We start from the raw sequence: 20,951 nt of genomic DNA, 5'->3' as shown, positions 1-20,951 counted from the left end.
GGGGCATGCGGGGCAGTATGGGCACCAGGGGGTGGGGGGCAGTGTGGGGGCCACGGGAGGAGGTGTGGCAAGGTGGATGGAGGGCTCAGTGGTGGGTGCGACCGTGTGAGTGAACCCTTCCGCTGGCGGAAGGGTGGGCTCACACGCTGCACCCCCCAGGCTGGCCTGGGGTCTCCTTCCCATCCTACTCCCCCCTTCACTTTCCGGCGTGGGTGACTCCCCCTCTTTATGCCACATGCTTGTCTGGCCCACAGGCAGGGGTCAGGGACCCAGGCCCACGTCTGCCAGGCGTCCACCTTGTCAGATGGTGCCCCCGCCCCCACCTCTGCCACACGGGGTCCTGCAGGGAGCAAAGGAGGCATCAGGCTGCAGCTTGAAGGGTCAGGAGGGCTCTACTCTGGTATCTGTTGGGCCCAAAGCCAGGCCAGGGTCCCTTCCTTGCCCCACGTGTGTGCCTGCAGAGGCCCCGGGGCTGGGTCAGTGTCACTCCATCCAGAGGGACAGCGGTCAACCCAAGCAGGTGAGGGGCTGGTCTTTTCAGTCCCTTCCAGGTCACCCTCGGAACCGTAAATTGTGAGCGGGGGGAGGCCCGGGCCCAGCCTCCCTGTGCTCCTGGGTCAGGAGGTGGGAGTGTCCCCGCAGCCCACAGAGCCGTGGTCCCGGGCATGTCTGCGGCCCCCCTGCTCCCCCAGGTTCCCGACTGTTGCTGACCCTGGCGGGGGGTGGCCCTCTCCCCAGGGAGGGCTCGTGGCCGGCCTCCTCATGCTTGCCTGTGGGGTGTGGGGCCGCCGTGCACAGAGGGGGTCCGTCCCGATCCAGGCCTCACTCCTATCATTCTCTCCCCCTTCCTCACCCCTGTCTCTGCCCCAATTCTCTGCTCCCTGCTGCCTTCTCCGTCTGTGGGTGTGTCTGTCCGTCCCTCTCTGGGCCTCCAATCCTCGTCCCCTCCCGTGGCCGCTGTCTCTCGTGCCTCTGGCTCTTTCCTTCCTGGGATTCTCCCCTCCCGTGTTCTCGTTCACCACGCGTGTCTCCTGCCCTCCCCTCCCCCTGCCCTCGTCTGTCTGGCCACCTTTCTGCTGCCCCTGCCCCCACTTCCTCTCCGTCTCCCCCTCCGTCCGTGCTGGTCCTGCTCCCACCCCCACCCCCACCCCGTCCTGGCTCAGGCACGCGGCGCAGCAGGGGACCAACAAGACCGTCGCGGCCAGCGCCAGCGCCTTGAAGCAGATGGCGGAGCTCCTGCGGGGCTGCTCCCGGGTAGGTGGTCCTGGAGGCCGTGGGAGGGGGGCCGTGGCAGGGGCCCCCGGGGACACTGACGTGCCCAAGATGCCCACGCCGGCCTGGGATCGGCCAACGTGGCTGCACGGGCCGGAGCTCAGCGCGCTCACTGGGCGCCCACTGTATGCTGGGCGCTGCTGTGGAGTCCGTGTCCCTGCTGGGTCATCCCGACGGAGACGGATGAACCTCCATCCCCCCCCACATCTCCCTGCCACCCAGCCTGCCACCCCTCACCCTCTTTGTCACCACCGTCATCTCTGTCCTCGCCAACGCCACCGCTCGTCATCAGAGCACAAGCATTACCGCTGTGGTCACAACTGCCCCTTCACAGCCCTGACCCTCATCACACCTCCCTGTGGCCCTCCCCCCTGCAGCCCCTCCCCCCTGGCCACATCCCCGCTGTCCTGCAGCCCCCCCCCCCCACAGCCCCTCCCCTGTCATCTTCACCGTCGGCCTCTTACTTCCCTCCACCCCCATTTGCTAGGTCAGCGCACCCCTGTCTGCTGTCCCTCCCCGCCCTGCCCAATCCCCAAACGCTGGAGGGCGCTTGTCGCGAAACGGTAAATACCCTCAGACCCTCAGCCGCCACAGAGCGGGATCGTGCTCTTAAGTTGTGGTTTTTCCCTGCCCATCACACGGTGCCGGGGCCCCCTCACGCTGCCTCGGCTGACGCGGGTTCTGGGGACGCTCAAGTCCAGCCTCCGCAGAGAGAGGCGGGACGCTGGTGAGGAAGGCGCACCGTGGCTTTCCGGTGGAATGCCCGAGATGCCAGCTGTGCTGCCTGAGGTCCGCTCAGTGACGGAGGCCGGTGCAGAAGCCATGCATTGTGTCGTGTGGCCCCGTTCGCACAAAGGGTCTGCAAGACGCAGACCTGGGCGGACCGCAGGGGTGGGGGCTGCGTGGCTGGAGGGGAGCTGGGAGGGCCCGCGGGGCCCCGGGCGCTCTCTGGGCCGGTGGACGGGGGCACGGGGAACGGTGCTTTTGTAGCGTTGGCCACGTGTGTGGCCTCCTCACACGTGGCGTGGCTCTTTGCTCGTGGGCTCCGTGTTGCCTCCTTCATCCAAGAGCATGTCTCCAGGGCCTCCTGTGCGTAGCCCTGCACGCCGCATCCGCGTTGGGCGCTCCTGGCCGTCTGCGCATTGCTGTTCCCACCCCCGTTTATATGGAAGGACCCTGAGGCTGGGAGAGGGCCCCGTCCAGAACTTTGTAGCCCCAGGGAGGAGCCTTGGCTAGATCGCAGCCCTGGTCTTTCTGGGGCCAGAGTCTGTGGTGTCGCCGGTGTGCACCCTGGAGGCCAGGGATCAGAGCTTGAATCCCTTGGGGGTCAGAGGGATCACTTCTAGCCTAACGTGTCCTTCCTTGTGTCCACCCACCTGCCCGCGTAAGAACCCAGCACACGCTGAGCACCTACTCTGTGCCCCTGGGAGAAGGACACAAGTGGGGTCCCCTCTGAGGTGCTCGTGGTCCCCTGGTAGCACACGTGGCTGGAGGGGCTGCAGGGGCTGCTGTCCCCGCAGAAGAACGGCCGTGCCCTCACATGGGCTGCTGCTGGGTCTCACGGACCGGAGAGCCGGAGGCGTTTTCTCAGTGCCTGGGCTCTTAGCTCTGTCCCGAGGTGCGCGTGTGGGGCCCCTCGCAAGGGCCTGAGCCGGACGCTCAGAGAGGGCTCCGCAGACCCGCACCTGCTGGCATCGCTGAGGGTGAACAGCCTGCCTGTGCGGCCGCAGCCGGTCCTCCGCGGGCTCGCGTGGGGGCTCAGGGTGGTGGTGGTGGGGGGGGGGTGGGCACCAAGCCCGGGGGCCGAGTTCAGGTTGGTGTCCCGTCCTGGGGTGAGGGCACAGGGCGCCGGTGTGACTTTGTCTGTGCCGGTGCTGCGTGGAGGGAGGGGAGCGGAGGGGCTCCTGGCGGCCTGTGGAGCTCACACGACCCCGGCAGGCAGCCTTCAGGGCTTGCTCGTCCTTCCCTGCTCTGGAAGTATGCTCGAGCGCCACTTTTCTGCCAGGCGTCCTTCTGGGCACCAGGGCGCACCGGCAGACACGCCAAGTCCTGTTCGGTGCAGGGGTGAGGCCGTGCGTGCTGCCGAGCTCAGTGGTGAGGGGGACGGTCCGACACTGGGGGTGTCAGCTGCAGCCTTGCGTGTGGCTGGGTGCAGGGCTCTGGGTCAGTGGCCTGGCTCTGTGGCCTGGCTCCGCCACCCCGTGTGGCCTTGAACCGGCCCCGTGGAACTCGGACTGAGGTCTCCTGAGCCCTCAGGTAGCGAGATGTCGTGCGGACCAGACACGCGTATGGTATCGGCCCAGCGCCTGGCTCCGCGGCGGGTGCCGAGGGTGTCGCGCGTGGGATCGCGGGGGGAGGCGTCTGCGGGGACGCAGGCCGAGCCTGTGGAGCCCGTGCTGGTGTCTGAGATGGCACGAGACGGCATGGGGCGAAGTGGATGGGGCTGAGCCCCGTTCCCAGGGCAGAGGCCTGACGGCAGTGTGGGGCCGGGTGGGGGCTGGGGGCACGGTGCGGCCTGCGCCCTGAGGGACGGGGGGCCGAGGAGCGTGAGGAATGAGCGGCCGGAGGAGGCCACGGGGCAGGACAGGGCCTCGGCTGCCTGTTGAGGCCACACTCCCCCTTTGCAGCAGGAGCATCTCCAGCTGGACCGCCTCAGAACTCAGCTGTCGGATGCCATTCAGCGCTACGGCGCAGTGCAGAAGGTGAGGCGCTCCTGGCGGGGTCGGCCGGCCAGGTGGGGGTGGGTCTCGGTCCCTCGGGCACCCGCTCAGGCACTCTTGTCCCCGGGCTGGCCCCCAGAGCAGAGGGCTGGGCCGGAGCCACAGGCTCCCAGTGTGTGCAGTGGAGGAACCTTACCGTCTGGTGCCCAGGAGGCATCAGCAGAGCCCTGCCGGGAGGCGGGACAGGAGACCCTCGTCCTGACGGAAGGACACGGAGACCCGGAGCTTAAGGGTGTGGGAGGGGGCCGCCCCCTGGGTTGTCGGCAGAGCCCGGCCAGGTGCCCGGCCGAGCACCCGGCTTTCCTGAGACCTGGACGTCTCCCTCTGGCCGCGGAGCTGACGGTGTGCGTTGCTGTCGGTGACCGTCCCGTACTGCGTGCTCAGCTGACCATCTCTTCTCTCCTCCCCACCCTTCTGTTCCTCCCGTTTCCCTCTGTTATTTAACAGAAAATTGCAGAAAAGTCCAGAGCCCTGCTTCCCGCCGCGCAGAGAGGCGGCACGCAGCGGGTGAGTGCTGAGGGACCGCCATGGTCGGGGGGGGGGGGCATTAGGTGCCGGCACAGAGTCCACTCACTGCCCTCGGTGCTTGGGGAGGCGCAGGGGGCGCCGAGGGAAGAGGCCCCATCTGGGGGAGGGGGATCTGAGTTGATGAAGGACCTTTTAGAAAGCCAGTATTCTGGCCTCAGTCCTCTGGCGCAGGCTTGAGACGGGGTACTGGGGGCTGACCGTCTGCTTGCCTTCAGGACGGGCTTGTTCCCGCCAGCCCTCCCGGGGGGAGAAACGGGTAGAAACTGGAGTCCTACACGAACAGGGCAGGGAGTGGACAGGAACCGTGTCTGAAGGTGCAGTGGCTGAGACTTCTCCAAAAGTGTCCAAATATTTCAAGCCACGGGTTGAAGAGCCTCCGTCATACACAGGATAAATCTACCCTGTTCCTTAAAAACCACCCTTACTCGTATCATAATAAGATTTTGAAAACCTAAGACAAAGATAAAATCCTAACAGCAGATTAAAACCTGAGGAAAGAAGTCATGTTATTTTATTTTTTAATGTTTGTTTATTTGTTTACTTATTTTTAATGTTTATTTATTTTTGAGATAGAGACAGAGCATGAACGGGGGAGGGTCAGAGAGAGAGGGAGACACAGAGTCTGAAACAGGCTCCAGGCTCTGAGCTGTCAGCACAGAGCCCGACGCGGGGCTCGAACTCACGAGCCGCGAGATCACGACCTGAGCTGAAGCTGGATGCTCAACCGACTGAGTCACCGAGACGCCCCAGTGTTTATTTATTTTTGAGAGAGATAGAAACCGAGTACAAGTGAGGGAGGGGCAGAGAGAGAGGGAGACACAGAGTCCGAAACGGGCTCCAGGCTCTGAGCTGTCAGCACAGAGCCCGACGCAGGGCTTGAACCCACAAACCGCGAGATCACGACCTGAGCCGAAGTCAGACGCTTAACTGACTGAGCCACCGTGGCGCCCCAGTGTTTATTTATTTTTGAGAGACATAGAAACCGAGTACAAGTGAGGGAGGGGCAGAGAGACAGGGAGACACAGAATCCGAAGCAGGCTGCAGGCTCTGAGCTGTTGGCACAGAGCCCGACGCGGGGCTCAAACTCACGAGCCGCCAGGTCATGACCCGAACTGAAGCTGGACGCTCAACCGACTGAGACACCCAGGCGCCCCAGAAGTGATGTTATTTTTAAAGGAGCGACAAGACTCACACCCGACCCTAAGGTAAATCAGTAGGAGCCGGAGGACAACGGGCAGAAAGCAATCGCTTATGTGGAAGTTTGCATTTGGTGAAGATAGTTTTCAGAAATGAAGGTTGAATGAAAACATTTTTAGAGAAACACAAACCGAGGGCATTTATCGTCAACAGAACTCTGACGGTAGCAGAGGGAAAGCGTTCCCAGGCGGACGTGCGGCAGCAGGAAGGGACGGTGCGTCCTGGGAACGCTGACGTGAGGACACGTGTGAGGCAGTGCGGCTGGTGAATAGTGGCCCCGGCCGTGGGGTCTGGCCGTGGGGCAGGTGGAAGTGCTCGGCCGGCAGCACAGGAGGAGGAGTAGCTGCGAGAGAGTGTGCGACGTCCCCGTCCTCTGAGGAGTGATGAGAACCCTGATCTGAGGCGGCTGCCTGTTGCGTTAGGCAGGTGACACTAAAGGACAACATAAGAATATGAATTGTAAAATAAGGAGCATATGAAATAACGAAGGGTTAATTTAAAAGAAAACACGGGTGTCTGAGTGGCTCGGTCGGTTAAGTGGCCTTCTTTTGGTTTTGACTCAGGTCGTGATCTCACGGTTTGTGAGTTCAAGCCCTGCATCAGGCTCTACAGTGACAGCCCAGAGTCTGCTTGGGATTCCCTCTCCCTCTCTTTCTGTCTGTATCTGTCTCATGTCCTCTCTCTCTCTCTCTCTCTCTCTCAAAAATTTGGAAAGAAAGCAAAAAAAGAAAAAAAACAAAAAACAGGAAGGAAAGTAGGAAACAAGTTGTAAGGTGGTGGATTTATACCAAATTCACTTATGAATTAGGAGAATGGCCTAACCCCTCTGATGAAAAGGCACACATTGTCAGATTTGGGTAAAAGAAAAAACCAGCACTTGTAAGCAACACACTTTAAATCCAGGAGAATGTTGAAAGTAAAAGGATGGTCAGAGATAACTATGAAACCAAAGAAGACTTGTGTCCGGTGCTGATATCTGAACGAGCGAGTCCGTGTGAAGAAATGTCGCTGCCGACAGAGGTGTGCTTCACGGGGATGACACGGTAATTCAGATGTAAGATGTAATTCTGTATAGGCGCCTAATAACATAGCCTCAAAATACACAAGACAGAACTGATAGTAATAAAAGGAAAAATGGTAAATCCACAATCGTAGTTGGAAGTTTTAACACAGCCGTCCAAATGACTGATGAGGTGAACAGAGAAAAGTTCAGTGAGGATCTAAAAGACTCGTCACAGTTAAGGAATACACTTCCGCCCAAGTGGACATGTCACTGCAGCCAGCCACAGGGGAGCGAGCATTCTCTGCAGGTGCACAGCACACGCTGAGTCCAGTCTCGACGGATTCCAGAGGGTTGGTGTGACCCTGAGGACACTCAGACTGGCTCAATTAAACTCACATTTGGTAACAAAAAGGAAATTGCCACGCTTGAGGAGTGAAAGAATACAGTTTGAAGGAACCCATGAATCAGAGAAGAAGTCACAGCAGAAATTAGAAACCATCGTGAACAAAAATGAGAATGGCTCCAAGTTAAGACCTGTGGGTGCAGCCAAGGCAGCTCCCAGAGGGCAACTCACAGCTTTAAATTCTTCCACTGGGAAAGAAGGAAGGATGAAAAATCGCAGCTCTGATTCTCAATCTCAAGAAGCTAGAAAAGCAACAATAAATTAAATCCTAAGAAAATATATAGGAAAAGAAACCCAGAAATCAATGGAGTGTAAAATAGATACATAATAGACAAATTCAACAAAGCCAAAATTTGACTTTTTAGAAGGATTAATGAAAATAATGAACTCCTACAAGATTAATCACAATACAGAGAGAAAATACAAGTTACTAGTATCATGAATGACAATGGCTATAGCACGGATCCTACCAATTAGAAACAGCAGAGGTATGAAGATACTATGATACAACTTTATGCCGATAAATTTGACAACTTAGGTAAAATATAAATTGTTTTAGGAAAATGTAAGTTACCAAGACATACGGAGTCTGAAAAGTCTGGTGTTTATTAAAAAAAATGAAATCAATAACTAAATAATTTCCATAGTTAAAATCCCACCAAGAAAACCGTAGACCTAGATGGTTTTATTGGTGAATTCTTCCAGTGTTTGAGGAGTAAATATTACCAGTTTATACAAACTCTTAAGTATCTTAAATATCAAGAGGGAACACCTCCCACCTGGCCTTAGGAGGCCACCAGACCTTGATTCCAAATTCTTCCAAGGATATCACAAAAAGGAAAGTAACATGTTCTCTCGTGAGCACAGGAGCAAAAGCCCTAGCCAAATCACGAATAGACCGAATCTAGCAATATGTGATGGGGCAGTACATCATTATAAAGTGGGTTTAGTCTGGGAATGCAAGGTTAGCTGACATCCAGAAATAACCTGTGTCAGCTGCCATATTAATGGAGTAAGTAAGAAAATTTACTTGATAGTCTCAGTAGGGAAGATCACTTGGTGAACTTCAGCACCCATTTAGGGTGAGGAGAGAGACTCGGCAGACAGGTAGGTAGGAATGCCTTTAATCTGATGATGGGGGTCTTCAAAAGCCCCACAGTTAGCATCACACCTACTGGGGAGATGTTGAGATCTTTCCTCCTGCGACTGCGGACAAGACACTGTGTCTAGTTGTATCACCTCTACTCCCCGCTGCGCTGGAGGGCGTGTCCAGTGCACTAAGACATGAAAAATAAATGAAAAGTAGAATTGGGGCGGAGGAAAGCACTTCAGAGACATGACTGCATTACTAGGAAAGGTGATCGGATCTGCAGATAAACTTAGAATTAGTAAGTGGGTGTAACAGGGTCAGTAGACAAGAAAACATCGTGCTAGCAAAAGACAGCTTGAAAGTGAAATTTAAATGCCACTTGTATTAACATCAAAACTGAAAGAGGCCTTTGAGTGGCTGTTTGAACAAGAGTCCCGCCATGCAGTAGGGAATGGAAGGTCCGTTCAGGGCTTGACGCCGGACCGGCTGGGGGTTGAACTGGGAAAAAGGATCCTGTTGAGCAGATGGCCAGTCCAAGTGCAGACACCCCAGCCCCTGCATCCCAGTGTCGGGGTCGCCAGGGAAACGGTGCAGTCAGTTACCGATAGAACAGTGCTGTGCTCACACAGAGACTAGCTGGCAAGGCCAGCTCCTGCGGTGGGCATGTCCTCCGTGGCCAGTGGGGCCCTCCCGGTGATGAGGCGGGGTCGTTGGCTTGCACGCATCCCTCTTGTGCTGCAGCGACAGGCCCCTGTCCACCCCGCCCCCGCCCCCCACCCGCAGTGGGCTTGGCTGAGTGCCACGTGATGCAGGTGCTTTGGCCGAACAAAGGAGGACGAGTTGAGTCTTAAACAGGGAAGGACGTTGTCGTCCAAGGCGCCAAGCCTGGCACAGCTGTGAAGGCTCTGTCTCTTGGTGAGAAAGTGCCCCAGGCCACGGCCCATTCTTACGTGGCCGAGAGGGGCCGGGAGCCTGCGTGCACGCAACTGCCATTGCCAGCATATCCTTTACCGTAACCCACCCCGTGCACAAAGAGCACTTCAGCTGGATCACAGACATACATGTGAAGGACAAAGCAACGAAGCTTCTAGAAGATACCATAGGGGTCTATCTTCACATCTTTATGGTGAGCTAACGTTTCTTACACAGATGAAAATCTACTAAGTATAAAGAAGAGACTTTGTTAGATTAATGCACCCTGCAGAGAGTGAAGAAGGCATTAAAGAAGGTGTTTACATAACGTGTATCTGAAAAGGACTTATGTCCGTAACATGTAAAGGTCTCCAACAAACCAATAAGAGAAAGGCAGACAGCTACTTTCAAAAACCTAAAAGGACAAAAGCCATAGGCACATCACAGAAGGGGACATCCAAATGGCAGGTGGGGACACGTGTGCTCAGCATCTGCCATCAGAAGAGGGAAAGTGACCCCACGGTGCTGTCACCACACGTCGCCCTGTACCACCAGAGTAACTAAGAACAGTCAGACACGCAGGAAAACACCCAGTCTGGTGAGGATGCGGGGCGGCCGGCAGCCTCGTGTCCTCCCACTGGAAGTGCGGAGCGGCACCGCCACTCTGGGACGCCGAAAGGTTCACTGGAGTCACGCATTTTCTTTCCCGTGACCTCGCCATTCCACCCCAAGCACAGAGCCGGGGGAGATGCACACGTGTGCCCACCAGAGGTCACACTGAAGAGTGCCCGTGGCAGCTGGACATGAGACAGCAGACTCCTGGGAAGGGAGCCAGCCTTCAGCGGAACGGCGAGATCTTCAGTGCGGAATTCACGCGCAGAAGCCTGTCGCCAGCCAGGCCCCCCGGCGTGACCTCGGACAGGATGGCGAGCCAAAGAAGCCTGAAACCAAGGAGGACGGAGATCAAAAGCAGGCCAAAGTGGTGGGCAGTGTTAGAAGCCAGACGGTGTTTTCCTTGGCTGGGGGCAGCCGAATGACTGGGGGGCTGGAGCGGCCCTTCTGGGGTGCTGGGACGCTGGCAGTGCTCGCGGTCTCTCCCATCTAAGAATTCAGACCCGCACGCTTCTGATTCGGGCATCGGACTGTACGTAGATGTGCTGTGTTTCAGCAGAATTTTTAGAAAAGGAAGGGAAGGGTCAGCAGTGCTTCTGAGAAATTGTGAAAGATCAGGTTATTTCCAGGAGTTCTGCAGACTGGAAACGACGCGATGCCAATCGTCCCCCGTTCGACGCGGGCACCGTTGCTGCCCCGATGCCGCAGACTGCGTGGCTGCTGGCGGCCGTCCTGGCGGGAGTGACGGGTGCCCAGCGGCCCCCTTCTCCCATCTGAGCTGAGTGTCCGCCCTCTGGGCCGTGGCCGGCGGCCACGTGGGCCAGTCTCAGGCCAGGTGAGGCCCAGGCGGTGTGTGTGGGCTGGCTCCCGCCCCTCACGGGGCACCGTCCGTGGTCTGTGCTGCCGTTGGCCGGCTCGGCACGGATTTCCGGCAGAGGTGCGCGTGGCCGCGGCCGCGGCGGGAAGAGCACGCCTCACCTTCCTGTGCTCCCCAGAAATCCTGCCTCACCGCCCCGCTGGGCCCAGGGCGGGAGGGCCCCAGCTCTGTTATTTCGTGTGGCTGTTGGGGGAAGGGTTGCTACAGCCCTGCCAGTTCCGACGTTCTGGGCTTTGACAAGTCTCCAGAAACTTCCGTTAGCTCACAAACAGTCATTCACTCTGTGGAGAAATTGACGACCAGGCTTGGGCTGCGAAACAGAAGCAGTTTTCCCAGGCCTGGGACCGGCGCACACCCTGACCCCTGCCCTCCCACGGGTCACGGGTGTTCCTGCGCGGAGCCCAGGGTCGGAGTGCGCGAGAAAGTGGCCCGTTTCCCAGAGCCCCCGGGAACCCTGGGACCCTGGTGTGCCTCCTCCCCGCCTCCCTGAAGGCGCCGCAGGCCTTGCTTCTTCTCACGGGAAACCACTCACAGCCCCGAGGTCCGGCAGTCACGTTGGTTTGTGGGTCTCTTCCGTACAGAGTGGGACCCAACCCGTCGGCCTTGGAGGGAGGAGAAAGCCCTCTTTGTTGGCCGCCTCCTGAGCTGGAAAACCATCACAGGGCTGTCCCCTCCACGCCGGCCCCAGCGTCTTGCCAGCAAATCCCTAATCCCCAAATCGGGTCTTTGTGAGGAGAATAAAGGGACACTTTCTGATCCTTGCACGAGGTCAGGCGTTCAAGCCATTTCTTGCTGCCCTGTCTTGACACGAGCCGCTCAGGGAGTGCGGCCCGTACCTGGGGAGGCGTGGGTGGGCCGTACCCCGGGAGGCGAGGGCACCTGGGGAGGCGAGGCACGCAGACGCCCTTTGCTCCCAGCTTTCGTGCTGCTTCCGCGGAGCCCCAGACTCCGGGGGAGGTCACATGGTGCCCTGTGGCACGTCTGTCACGGGCGTGTCTGACTGCTTCCGTTAGTGGGTCTGTAGGGATCCTTGTATAGGAGCACTGTGGTCTTCCAGTGCCTTCTCCGGGGGCAGATGCAGTGAGGGTTCCTGTGTCCTGTTCCCGGCTGCACAGTGAGGGGGCCCCGGGGCAGCTGTCACCTCGGGGGATTGTCGCATGTCCCTGGGAAGCACCAGGCCCTGTGGAGCCTCCCGCTGCTGCTGATCTGGGACGGCCTGGGGGGGGGGCGGGGGGGGGGGGAGGCGGTGCACACGCTCCCGTCTGGGGGCGACACCGTGGCTTCCACGCAGGAACCCGCGTCTGTGTCCCGAAGCCTGCTTGCGCTCACCTCCTTTCCTTGTGCGCCTGTGGACGGCAGTGAGGTTTCCCGTCCTGACCCCGGGGTGGGGTGTCAGCCCCGTGCCGTGGGGGTAGACCCTGGGCTGGGGGATCTGGGGAACTCCCCAGGGCCTTGCCACCTGGGCCAAGGCGCCGGCAGGCAGCAGGGGGGCCCCACAGGGTCGCTCCTGTGGGGGGCGCTGCTGTGTGGCGGGCACCGGGGGGTGTGGGGTCGTCGTCCCGTTCTGCAGATGAGGACGCCAAGGCCCGGAGAGCGTGCCGGCAGGCGCTGGGCCAGACGCCGTGGCTCGGCTGCGTGCCAGCCCCTCCTGGCACTGCTCGCTTCCTCCCGCCCACATCGGGAAGGGGGGGTGGTAATTGCCACCTTGGACCAGTAGTGCTTGTCAGCGGATTTTTTGGGTCTTTTATTTTATATTCACGTATCCACGTATTTATTTACGTAAAGGCCTCTGCTGACTCTGGGGGAAGGGGCTCTGCCCGTGGCATGTGGACTGGGGGAGGACGTGGGCTCTGGAAGGAGAGCTGGGTGAGTGCGGGCCTCACGGTGCCCTCCTTGTGCGAGGGTGAGCGCGTCCACCGCACGGGGCGTGGGCGGCACTGGAGAGAGCACCTGTCCCTCCGGGGCTCCTAGTGGTGGTCCCGTGGTCACGAGGGCCTCCCGCAGGCAGGTCGCCCGGGCCGTCCAGCCGTCCCTGTGTTTCCTCGGTGTCGTCGCACATACACACGTGGCTTTCAGGGTGTCCTGGGCCTGCCCGTGCTGGCGTCGGTGAGAACCGCGCCGAAGCCTTTGTGTCTGTGCACGGAGCTCCTGGCGTCCGTCCGCCGTGTCCCCAGGCCTGACGCAGGGTGGGCGGTCACGGGCCCTGAGCGCGCGCGGCACAGGCTGTGTTCTCCCTGCTGCCCAGGCCATCTGGAGGCCGCCTGGCGGGCCGTGGTGGCTGTGGCACGGCCAGCACCCTGCCACATGGCCGAGTGGCACAGGAGAGCAGGAAGGTGGTCTCGTCATGAAGGGAAAGGAGAGGATAGGCAGGTGGTGGCTTCTGAAGCCTCCTTGCGGGCTGACCACCGCAGAGCGACATGGAGTCTGGGGAGGGAGGCCCCGAGACGGATGTCCCGCCCTGCGTTTCGGCCCCGGCCCGTCGCCAGCACGCACGAGGGGCTCAGCAGGAGCTCGGGGCTGGCACTGGGTGACTGGGGGCGGCAGCTGTGTCCTGCTCTCCGTCTCTGGGCAGGAGGAGGAGCTGTGGGGCCGGATGGAGGGCAGGAGGGGAGCTGAGAAGCCCCGGGTGCGGCTTGGGGCACGGAGTCAGCTGGGGAGGAAGCTGCTCCAGCCGTGGGCTCGGACTCACGCCCCCCCCCCCCGCCACCCCTGGGCTGGGTGCACCACGGAGCCTTCAGCTGGGTTTCACTTGCTGCCTCTTGTGGGTTCCTTGGTCTCTCGGCCCCAGTGTCCTCGTTCGTAAAACGGGCCCATAGTGCTTTGTCTTTTGCAGGTGGTCAGGAGTGTCAGAGACAGCTGGCTCGAAGGAGATTTGACACTGGGGGGCTGGGGGGGACCTGGGGCTGCCGGGTGGCTCCGCCTGCCCTCCAGCCTTCCCGGTTGCCCTTTTGGTTTCTTTCTCTTACACACACACATGCACACACGCGTACCCACACTCACCTCTCTGACACGAAGGAGAGCTTGACTGACGCGGGGGTGGCGGGAGGGGGGGGACCTGGGCTGTGCCGGGCCCAGAATCCCGATGGGGGCAGGGCCGAGGCGTGCACATCCTTTGTGTGAAGCCGCAGCTCCGGCGTGGGGCTCATCCCTACCTCCTGCTCTCCTCGCCCCTGTGCGGTGCCCAGGGTGGAGACAGCCCCTCGCAGGCACCCCAGCTCCCCCGCTCAGGACCTGACACTCGCCTCACTTGTACTCAGAGTATTCCGTCAGAGAGCAGATGGTTAATGGAAGGGAAAAGCTGCCATTTTACTGGATCCCCAAATTTGGTAAACTAAAGAAATCAGTAAAGAATGAAACCACACGAAAAACCCTCTGGCTTCTCTTCCCCGCGGCCTGGTCACAGCGAAGGGGTTCGCAGGACGACACGCGGTCCCCGGTGGCACGCAGCCCCAGCCGTGTGGGAGCCCATGCCTCGGTTTCCGCAGCTCCCGCTGGGACCCACGGCCGCCTCCGGAACCGGTGGGCGCGTGGCCTCCCGTGAGAAGCTGCGGTTTGTGTTGGTGTGTGAACAGGTTTCACCAGGAGCTGGGGACGCCAGGACTCCTGCGCTCCGGCGGGGTTGTGGGGGTCTGCCGGGGGCGCCCCGTAGCCGGGCCTGGGACGGCCAGAGGCCGGCACGGCATGTCCACCGGACCCTGATCTCTGGGGCAGCCCTGTGAGGGCGTCCCCCCCAGGCAGCCCGCCAGAGGCCCCGTCAGGGCTGCAGAACCCGGGCTGTGGGGCCTCTCCCCTCCCAGGAGTGTGCGGGGGGGGGCGTGCGCAGCCCCGGAGGCTCCTGGTGTCCAGAGCCGAGCACTTAGCCCCGACGTGGAGCTGCCGCTGCCGGCCCGGGACAAGGCCGTTTCCTGGGCTGCACCCAGGCTAACCGGCCTGTCTCTGTTGCCAGCAGAGTCCCCGGGCCCCTTTTGCTGAGCTGCCCGATGATGAGAAGATCTTTAACGGGGGTGACAGCATGTGGCAGGGCCAGGAGCAGGCGCTGCTTCCCGAGATCACCGAGGAGGACGAGGAGGCCATCCGGCTGCGCGAGGAGGCCATCCTGCAGATTGAGGTGAGGCCCTGGCCTGGCGAGTGTGCCCGTGTGTGCAAGCGGGGGCGTGACCGTGTGAGTCCCCGCACCGGTGGCCCCTGTCCCTGGACACCGGAGGTGCATCGGGAATGCAGGAGGGCTGCTGGCCCTGCCAGTGGGGGGCTTGAAGCCCTGTGAGCCCCGCCTCCCCCTTCTCCCCTCGGCCTCCCTCTGCTCATCTGCAGGGGGAGGGGGAGCCTCTTGCAGGGGCTGGGGTTCTGGACAAACGTCCTCTGAAAGCAGCTTTGTCTAGAGAAACAGGGACCTGGGCAAGATGGTCAACTGAGTCACCAGCTCAGGACCTGTTGCCGTGTCTCGTGTCCCACCCTGAAGGAGGTGGATGCCCCCTCAGAGAGGTGGGGTTCGGCCCCTTACTTCCGGGGTCCCCCCCACTGCAGCCGCTGCCTCGGTGAAGCCCCCACCCCCTCACCCTGTCCTGCTCCCCCAAGGGGAAGGTGCACCTGTTCGGGGCCCTGGCAGGAGGCAGCACCGGAGACAGGCCTCTGCTCTCCCTGAGACACCAGATAAGGACCAAACACGTGCATGCCCACGCCTCTCTGTTGGCACAACAGGACCGACTTTCCACCAGAGGCTGACAAGGGGGTCCAAGCATGGTCACCCTTAAAGACATGGGGGGCTGGGGTCCCTAGAGGGGGATCTGCTGTTGTCTCTGGCTCAAGAACTGAGGTCCTGCAGGAAGGGCCCGCAGCCCTGCTGTCACCATGGGCGGTGAGGGCAGGGGCAGGGGCCAGGCGGGAGGGTGCTGCTCTCCATGATGGGGCCTCATCCTGGTGCCCAGGGAGCGGACCCTGCCGACCGAGTGCATGGCCCGGGGCGTGAGGACAAGGGTGGGGCCAGGAGCCCCTGAGTAGGTCGAGGCCCACCTCTGAGGTGGGCTGTGGGGTTCCTCATGCCTTGCTGTGGTTCTCTGTGTGGTGAGCATAGGTGGAGGGGTGGGCTTCACCAGGGGTGATGGGCCCCACGTGGAGGCCCGTGCGGGGCAGCCGAGCTGGAGGGGCCTGGGGCTGCGGGCCAACCTGGGGCCTGAATCCAGTCAGTCCTGTCTGTGGGCCTCGGAGCCTGACGGGGGTCAGCGGGGGACTGCATGGACTGTGGCCAGCTGTGTGCTGAGCCTCAGTTCCCTCCTCTGCCCCACGAGGGTGGCGTGGGAGCAGCCAGGGGCTTGCCATGGTGCTCCCAAGGCCGCGTGCCAGTGCACCTGCGACGTCCCCTCTCCCTCCCCCAGTGCTGCAGCTGGTCCCAGTGACAGCTTCTCCATGTGATGAGTGAGCCAGGGGCAGAGGCCAGGCTGGAGTCCCAGGGACAGACGGGTGTCCCCCGGCCCCCACGGGGCCAGCCTGGAGCCTAGCTGCTCAGGGTGATGGGGGTTGTCTGTCCAGAGCTGGAGAGGACAGCGGACCGTGGTGTGGGCGGGTTGTGGGGAGCAGCCTCAGGAGACACAGGGGTGGCTCACACTTGAGTTGCTGGCAGCTTCCCTGTGGAGCTGAGCAGGCTCTTGCCACCCCCACAACCTGCCCCCCACGGTCTCCCCTTTGCCTTGGTTGCTAGCCTGTTATTGTCCAGCAGAACAGGGGCCTCACCTGTCAGGTGTCCGGCCCAATCCCCAGGGCCCTCAGCAGCTTGCTCGACAGATGTGTTGAATGAACCCAGACAAGTGGTCAGCCCCCCCAATCACAGGGGCCACTCCCCCTAGTGATAGAGGCCTGTGTCCTACACCCATGTCTGGGCCGCCCTCCTCCGGGCCGGGTAAGGACCCCCGTAAGCAGCCTGTCATCCTCTAGTGGCTCCCATGTGGGAAGTTGCTCCTGTCCACCAGGGTCATCAGCTGCTGCCCTTCAGCTTGCTGTCCAGGAGGGTCTCTGCCTGCTTGCCCAGCCCTGGACCTGCTTTTTGGCCAGGTGGCTGTGCAGGGCTGGGAAGGGGGCCTGGAGCCCCACAGACGCAGTGCCATCACCCGTGTCCTTTCCCCGCCGGCCCCACGCAGGGTCCCTGTGCCCAGACCGCTGGCCCAGAAAGCTGTAAGCAGTGTCCCTGTATCCCTTGCTTTCATCCAGCTCTGCTGCTTCCGCTTCTCCAGGGGAAGTGCTTGGCCCTGGGAAGGGGTGGCCCCGCCCCCCCCCTCCGGCTCCAGCCCCCCCCCGCCCCGCCCCTCCCCGCCCCCGCCCCGCCCCGCCCCCTGCCCCTCTCAGCACCTCTCAGTTCCCCCCCACTCTGCCTTGCCTAATGCAGCCCCGCCCAGCCGCACTCAGCTCCGCCCTTAGCCCAGCTCCGCCCTGCGCTGCCTCGCCCTGACCCGTTGTGCCCTTCCAGTGCCATGCCCCTGACGGCCCTGCTCAGTCCGGCTCCTCCCTGCTCACAGATGACCTTAGCACAGCTAAGTCCCCGGGCTTGGACTCAGCTGTCCTCTGTCCTGACCCCTGGCCTCCTGGGCCTGGACTCTGCGTGCTTTCCCAGCCTGGGCTCCATCCTCCTGCCACCAAGTGTTGGCAGGCCTGTGGCGGGCCCAGGCCTTCCCTGGGCCTCACATCCCCTCCCGTGGGAAGTGCTGGTTGGCTGTCATCAGGCTGCCGGAGTTGTGGAGTATGAGAGCAGGGCTGCCTTGTAGGGCTAGCCTGAGACACCCCTGCCCCAGACACTCTCCCTCACAGTCTGGAGGCCCGGGCTGGTGGCCTCCCCCTTCTGTTCCCCACGGGGAGACTAGGGTTCAGAGGGAGAGCTCTGGGGACACCCACCCACAGAGAGCTGCGTCTGGCTGTGTCAGGAGCCTCACCGCCCCAGGGATGGCCGCGCTAGGCCTTCCGGCTCAGACGGCCCTTTCCAGTGAGAGGCGCAGGGCCGGAGCCCTGCACCCGCGAAGGGAGCCGTGCCAGCCCGGGCACCCTGGTCCCAGGAACGTGCTCACAAGTCAGGACCCTGTCCCCCACTTCCCGATGGGGGAGACCACGCTGCTGGGGCCCATGCGGCCCGGGGCCCTGGCCCCTCCCGGGGGAGGTGAGCAGCGCACTTGCAGGAGCCAGGTCGGCGGGCGGGTCCCTCCCACAGGGAGTGGAGGGGGCTGGGACACGGCCCACTTTCCACGGGGCTAGCTCTTGGCCTCCTTGGGGCTTCTTCTCCTGGCCCCTGATTTGGAGGCGGGTGGTCTCTGGCTTCCGAGCCTCAGGCCCCTTCCTGACGTTGGTCCCAGATGGGCCAGGCCCTAGGTGACCCCAGACCTCCCAGGGCTCCAGGGGACAGGGTGTCAGGGATGCTGGGGCAGGTGTTGGTGCCTGGCAGCCTCCGGGCCAGCGGCCCTGTCAGTAGAGCAGAGGGAAGGAAGGGAGGGACTGTGCGTCCCAGTGGGGGCTCAGGCTTTAACTGGGCGTGGGCGGGAAGAAGCAGGATCCACGAGCCACACAGTTAAGTCGTGTCTAGGAGCTGCTGCCCCTTCCCACCGTGGGTCGGTGGGTGACGGGCGGTGGAGCGTTCTGTCCCCAGGCCCGCGTGCTGCCCCTTGCCAAAGCTGTGCCAAAGCCGGTGCCGGCACTGCCGGCCGACCCCTCCTCTCTGGCTGTCCTCTCCTGGGAGTCTGGCCCACAAGGGTGAGTCCTACTTCCTGTTCCCACTGACGACGTACCCTCGGCCACCGAGCACATACGGCAGGGCCATCGCCAGCCTGGGCAGAGCCAGCTCTCCGAGCCACAACCTCTCCCGTCCCTTCTGGTCTCAGGTCCCCTCTCTGAGCCCATTTCTTGGTCCTGTGGGGCTGTCAGAAATGGGGAACCTCAGACAATGGGCTCTGGGGATCCCTGGGGGCACCGTGGTGACTTCAGGTGGAGCTAAGGGTCAGTAACAGGAAGGCGCCCCTTGAGACCTTGGCTGAGCTCCCTGCCCTGGGAGGTGCCTACCTCCCAGGGGAGCAGAAGGTCGTGTCCGGGACCCTGTGCTGCAGGCCCGCGGGCGAGGCTGCCCCTCGCTTCTTCCTCCCGGAAACGAGGCTGCCCCTGGAAGGTGGCTTGCCCGTTGTCCTCACAGCTGCAGCCGGGACCATCCCTGGGCCCTCGTGGCCTGTCACCACCAGAGCGGCGGGCTGTGGCGGAAAGAACGGTCCCTCGCTGCAGGCAGCAGGCAGGCCAGAGCCTGGAGGGAGGGTGGAGGCAGGGGAGGCCCCCCCCCCAGTGGCCAAGGTAGAAGCTTCCTTGTTCCCTTGTGGGGAGGGGCTGGCCGGCCTCGGGCATCTCTTGGTCACAGAGGGGAAATAGAAGTCTGGCCCGGGCTCCCAGCCCCAGCCATGCCACCACCTGGCCATGGGAGCCCCGGGGTCTCTTGCGGAGGCTTTAGTTTGCCTGTGAGAAGGGACCAGTCTCTCCTTGAAAGGGTTAAGGGACCATGAAAGATCTTTGTCAGCCCACTGGTGACAGCGTGCTGCAGAGCTGAGCTGCCCGGCAGGGACGTCACCTGGGCAGGGTCAGCGCCGGCAGGTGTGGCTGGGGCAGCGCCTAGCTGACGGCGGCCCCTCCCCACCCTCCCTGGGGAGCGCCTCTGAGGCCCCTGCCCCCAGTCAGACCCTCCCCGGCCTGGCACAGCCTGCTGCCGACTGGGGGTTCACCCGGGTGCGAGGCTCCGCCGTCACTGAGGTGCTGAGGTCGGCTGAGAGCCTGGGCGCCGAGGCGGTAATAGCAGGGTGGGCCTTCCGGGGTGCCGGCGGGTTCCCAGGGAAGGAAGATTCTGCTGTCTCCAGGTGCTGGGGTCTTCCCGGCTTCTTAGCGTGAAGTCCGTGGTGCTTTTGTGACGTAGCCTTAGAAGTCATACAGCCTCGCCTCTGCCCTGTTGGTTACGGCACTTCCGGAGGCCTGTGTGGGCCCACCCCTTGGTGGGGGCATGTCAGGGTCCCTTCTTAGGAGAAGCACAGCAGGTATGTCGGGGTGGCCGTCTCTGGGAGGTGCAGCTTCCAGGCCCCCCCCCCCCAACACACGTGCCATTTTGTGGACCACACTTTCCCCGTCCCTGTCCTCCAGCTGTCCTGGCTCTTTCCACACGCTGGCACAGACACTCGAGCAACTTACTCTTGCTACCTTTAGGTCTTGGCTCAAATGTTGGCCGTCTAGAATTCCAGGGTCTCTCTCCTTTGTCTAGCGTACTGTTCAGTGCATTAGGTTAATATTTCTCTCTCTTCGTGAGAATGAAGCCCCATGGAGGCAGGGGTCCTTGTGTGTTTAGTCACTGCAGCGGTCCCAGCACCACACAAGGACACATGATGCTCTCTGGGCACTTGATGACTGTTCCTCGAACAAGCAAATAGCCCAGTGGAAGGACGAGGGATGGATGGACGGGAGACGGATGGTAGGTGGACAGATAAGCGGATGGATGGATGGGTGGATGGATGGTGTGTAGGTGGATGGATGGGGGGGTGGATGGATGAATGTGTCTGAAGTGTTGGGACTCCACAGCAGATCTGTGACTTAATGAGAGGGCTCTGTTGCCTTTATTTATATGCATCATTTTAGCAGCCCCCACAAAAGCTCTGTGAGAGTGAGCACTCCCGTGTTCCACTTTTATCGGAGACGGAGCGGAGGCTTAGAGAAGCCGCGTCACTTGGCCTGGCCATGCAGCTCGTGTGTGGCAGAGCAGGGATTCGAGCCCAAGCTGCCTGACTCAGGAGTGGGGCTGTGCCGGCTGGCTGCAGTGTCTGACCCCTGCCTCCCAGCCTCTCTCCCAGATGGGAAGGATGCGGGCGGTCGCCGAGGGGGCGCGGGGCCCAGGAGCCGGGAGTGGAAGGAGCCAGCCCCTGAGCCCCAGCCCTGCCCTGCCCACGGCCACGTAATCCTGGTTGAGGCTGGCTCTTCCTGTCCGGAGGGAGGGCAGTGCCTCGTCTCCCAGGGTGGGGGGAGGTCGAATGAGATGGGCGCGTGCCCCTAGCCACTGCCAGCGTGGGGCAGGCTTGCCGGGCTCAGGTCCGGCTGACCGCACCGGAGCCCTAGTCGTCTGTCCGCTCCCAGCCTGGGCAGCGCCCCCGGGCCGGACGGCCGTGTCTGCGTGGGGCTCCCCCCCCCAAGCCCACCTCACCTGATCTCACCTGTGAGGACTGGTGCTCCCTGCCCCCTCCGGAGCCGTGTGCACCTGACCCAGCACACCAGCTGGTCTGTTGCCATGGCTGCCTGGCAGGCCCGGGAGGGAGGAGGCTGGGGAGGAGGCAGAGCCACGGGGCCCAGCT

The 20,951-nt window shown here is 61.9% G+C and overlaps 1 protein-coding gene across 17 annotated transcripts in view; it reads left to right on the top strand.

Moving 5' to 3' along the window:
- Positions 1–20,951, top strand: part of TSNARE1 (t-SNARE domain containing 1) — a 156,657-nt gene that overhangs the window by 70,956 nt on the left and 64,750 nt on the right. For 12 of the 17 annotated variants that reach the window (XM_040494573.1, XM_040494569.1, XM_040494570.1 and 9 more), the window contains 4 exons: positions 1,164–1,254; positions 3,900–3,974; positions 4,440–4,499; positions 14,561–14,722. In XM_040494573.1, the coding sequence (XP_040350507.1) occupies positions 1,164–1,254; positions 3,900–3,974; positions 4,440–4,499; positions 14,561–14,722 (388 nt within the window). The remainder of the gene's footprint in view (positions 1–1,163; positions 1,255–3,899; positions 3,975–4,439; positions 4,500–14,560; positions 14,723–20,951) is intronic. The other 5 variants (XM_040494574.1, XM_040494559.1, XM_040494572.1 and 2 more) reach the window with 2 other exon arrangements.

This window comes from Herpailurus yagouaroundi, unplaced genomic scaffold (genome assembly GCF_014898765.1).
Source record: "Herpailurus yagouaroundi ecotype Mexico unplaced genomic scaffold, PumYag 186, whole genome shotgun sequence".
Classification (NCBI taxonomy): Eukaryota; Metazoa; Chordata; class Mammalia; order Carnivora; family Felidae; genus Herpailurus; species Herpailurus yagouaroundi.
Note: the sequence above shows the minus strand (reverse complement) of the source record. Positions and strands in the feature narration are given on the sequence as shown.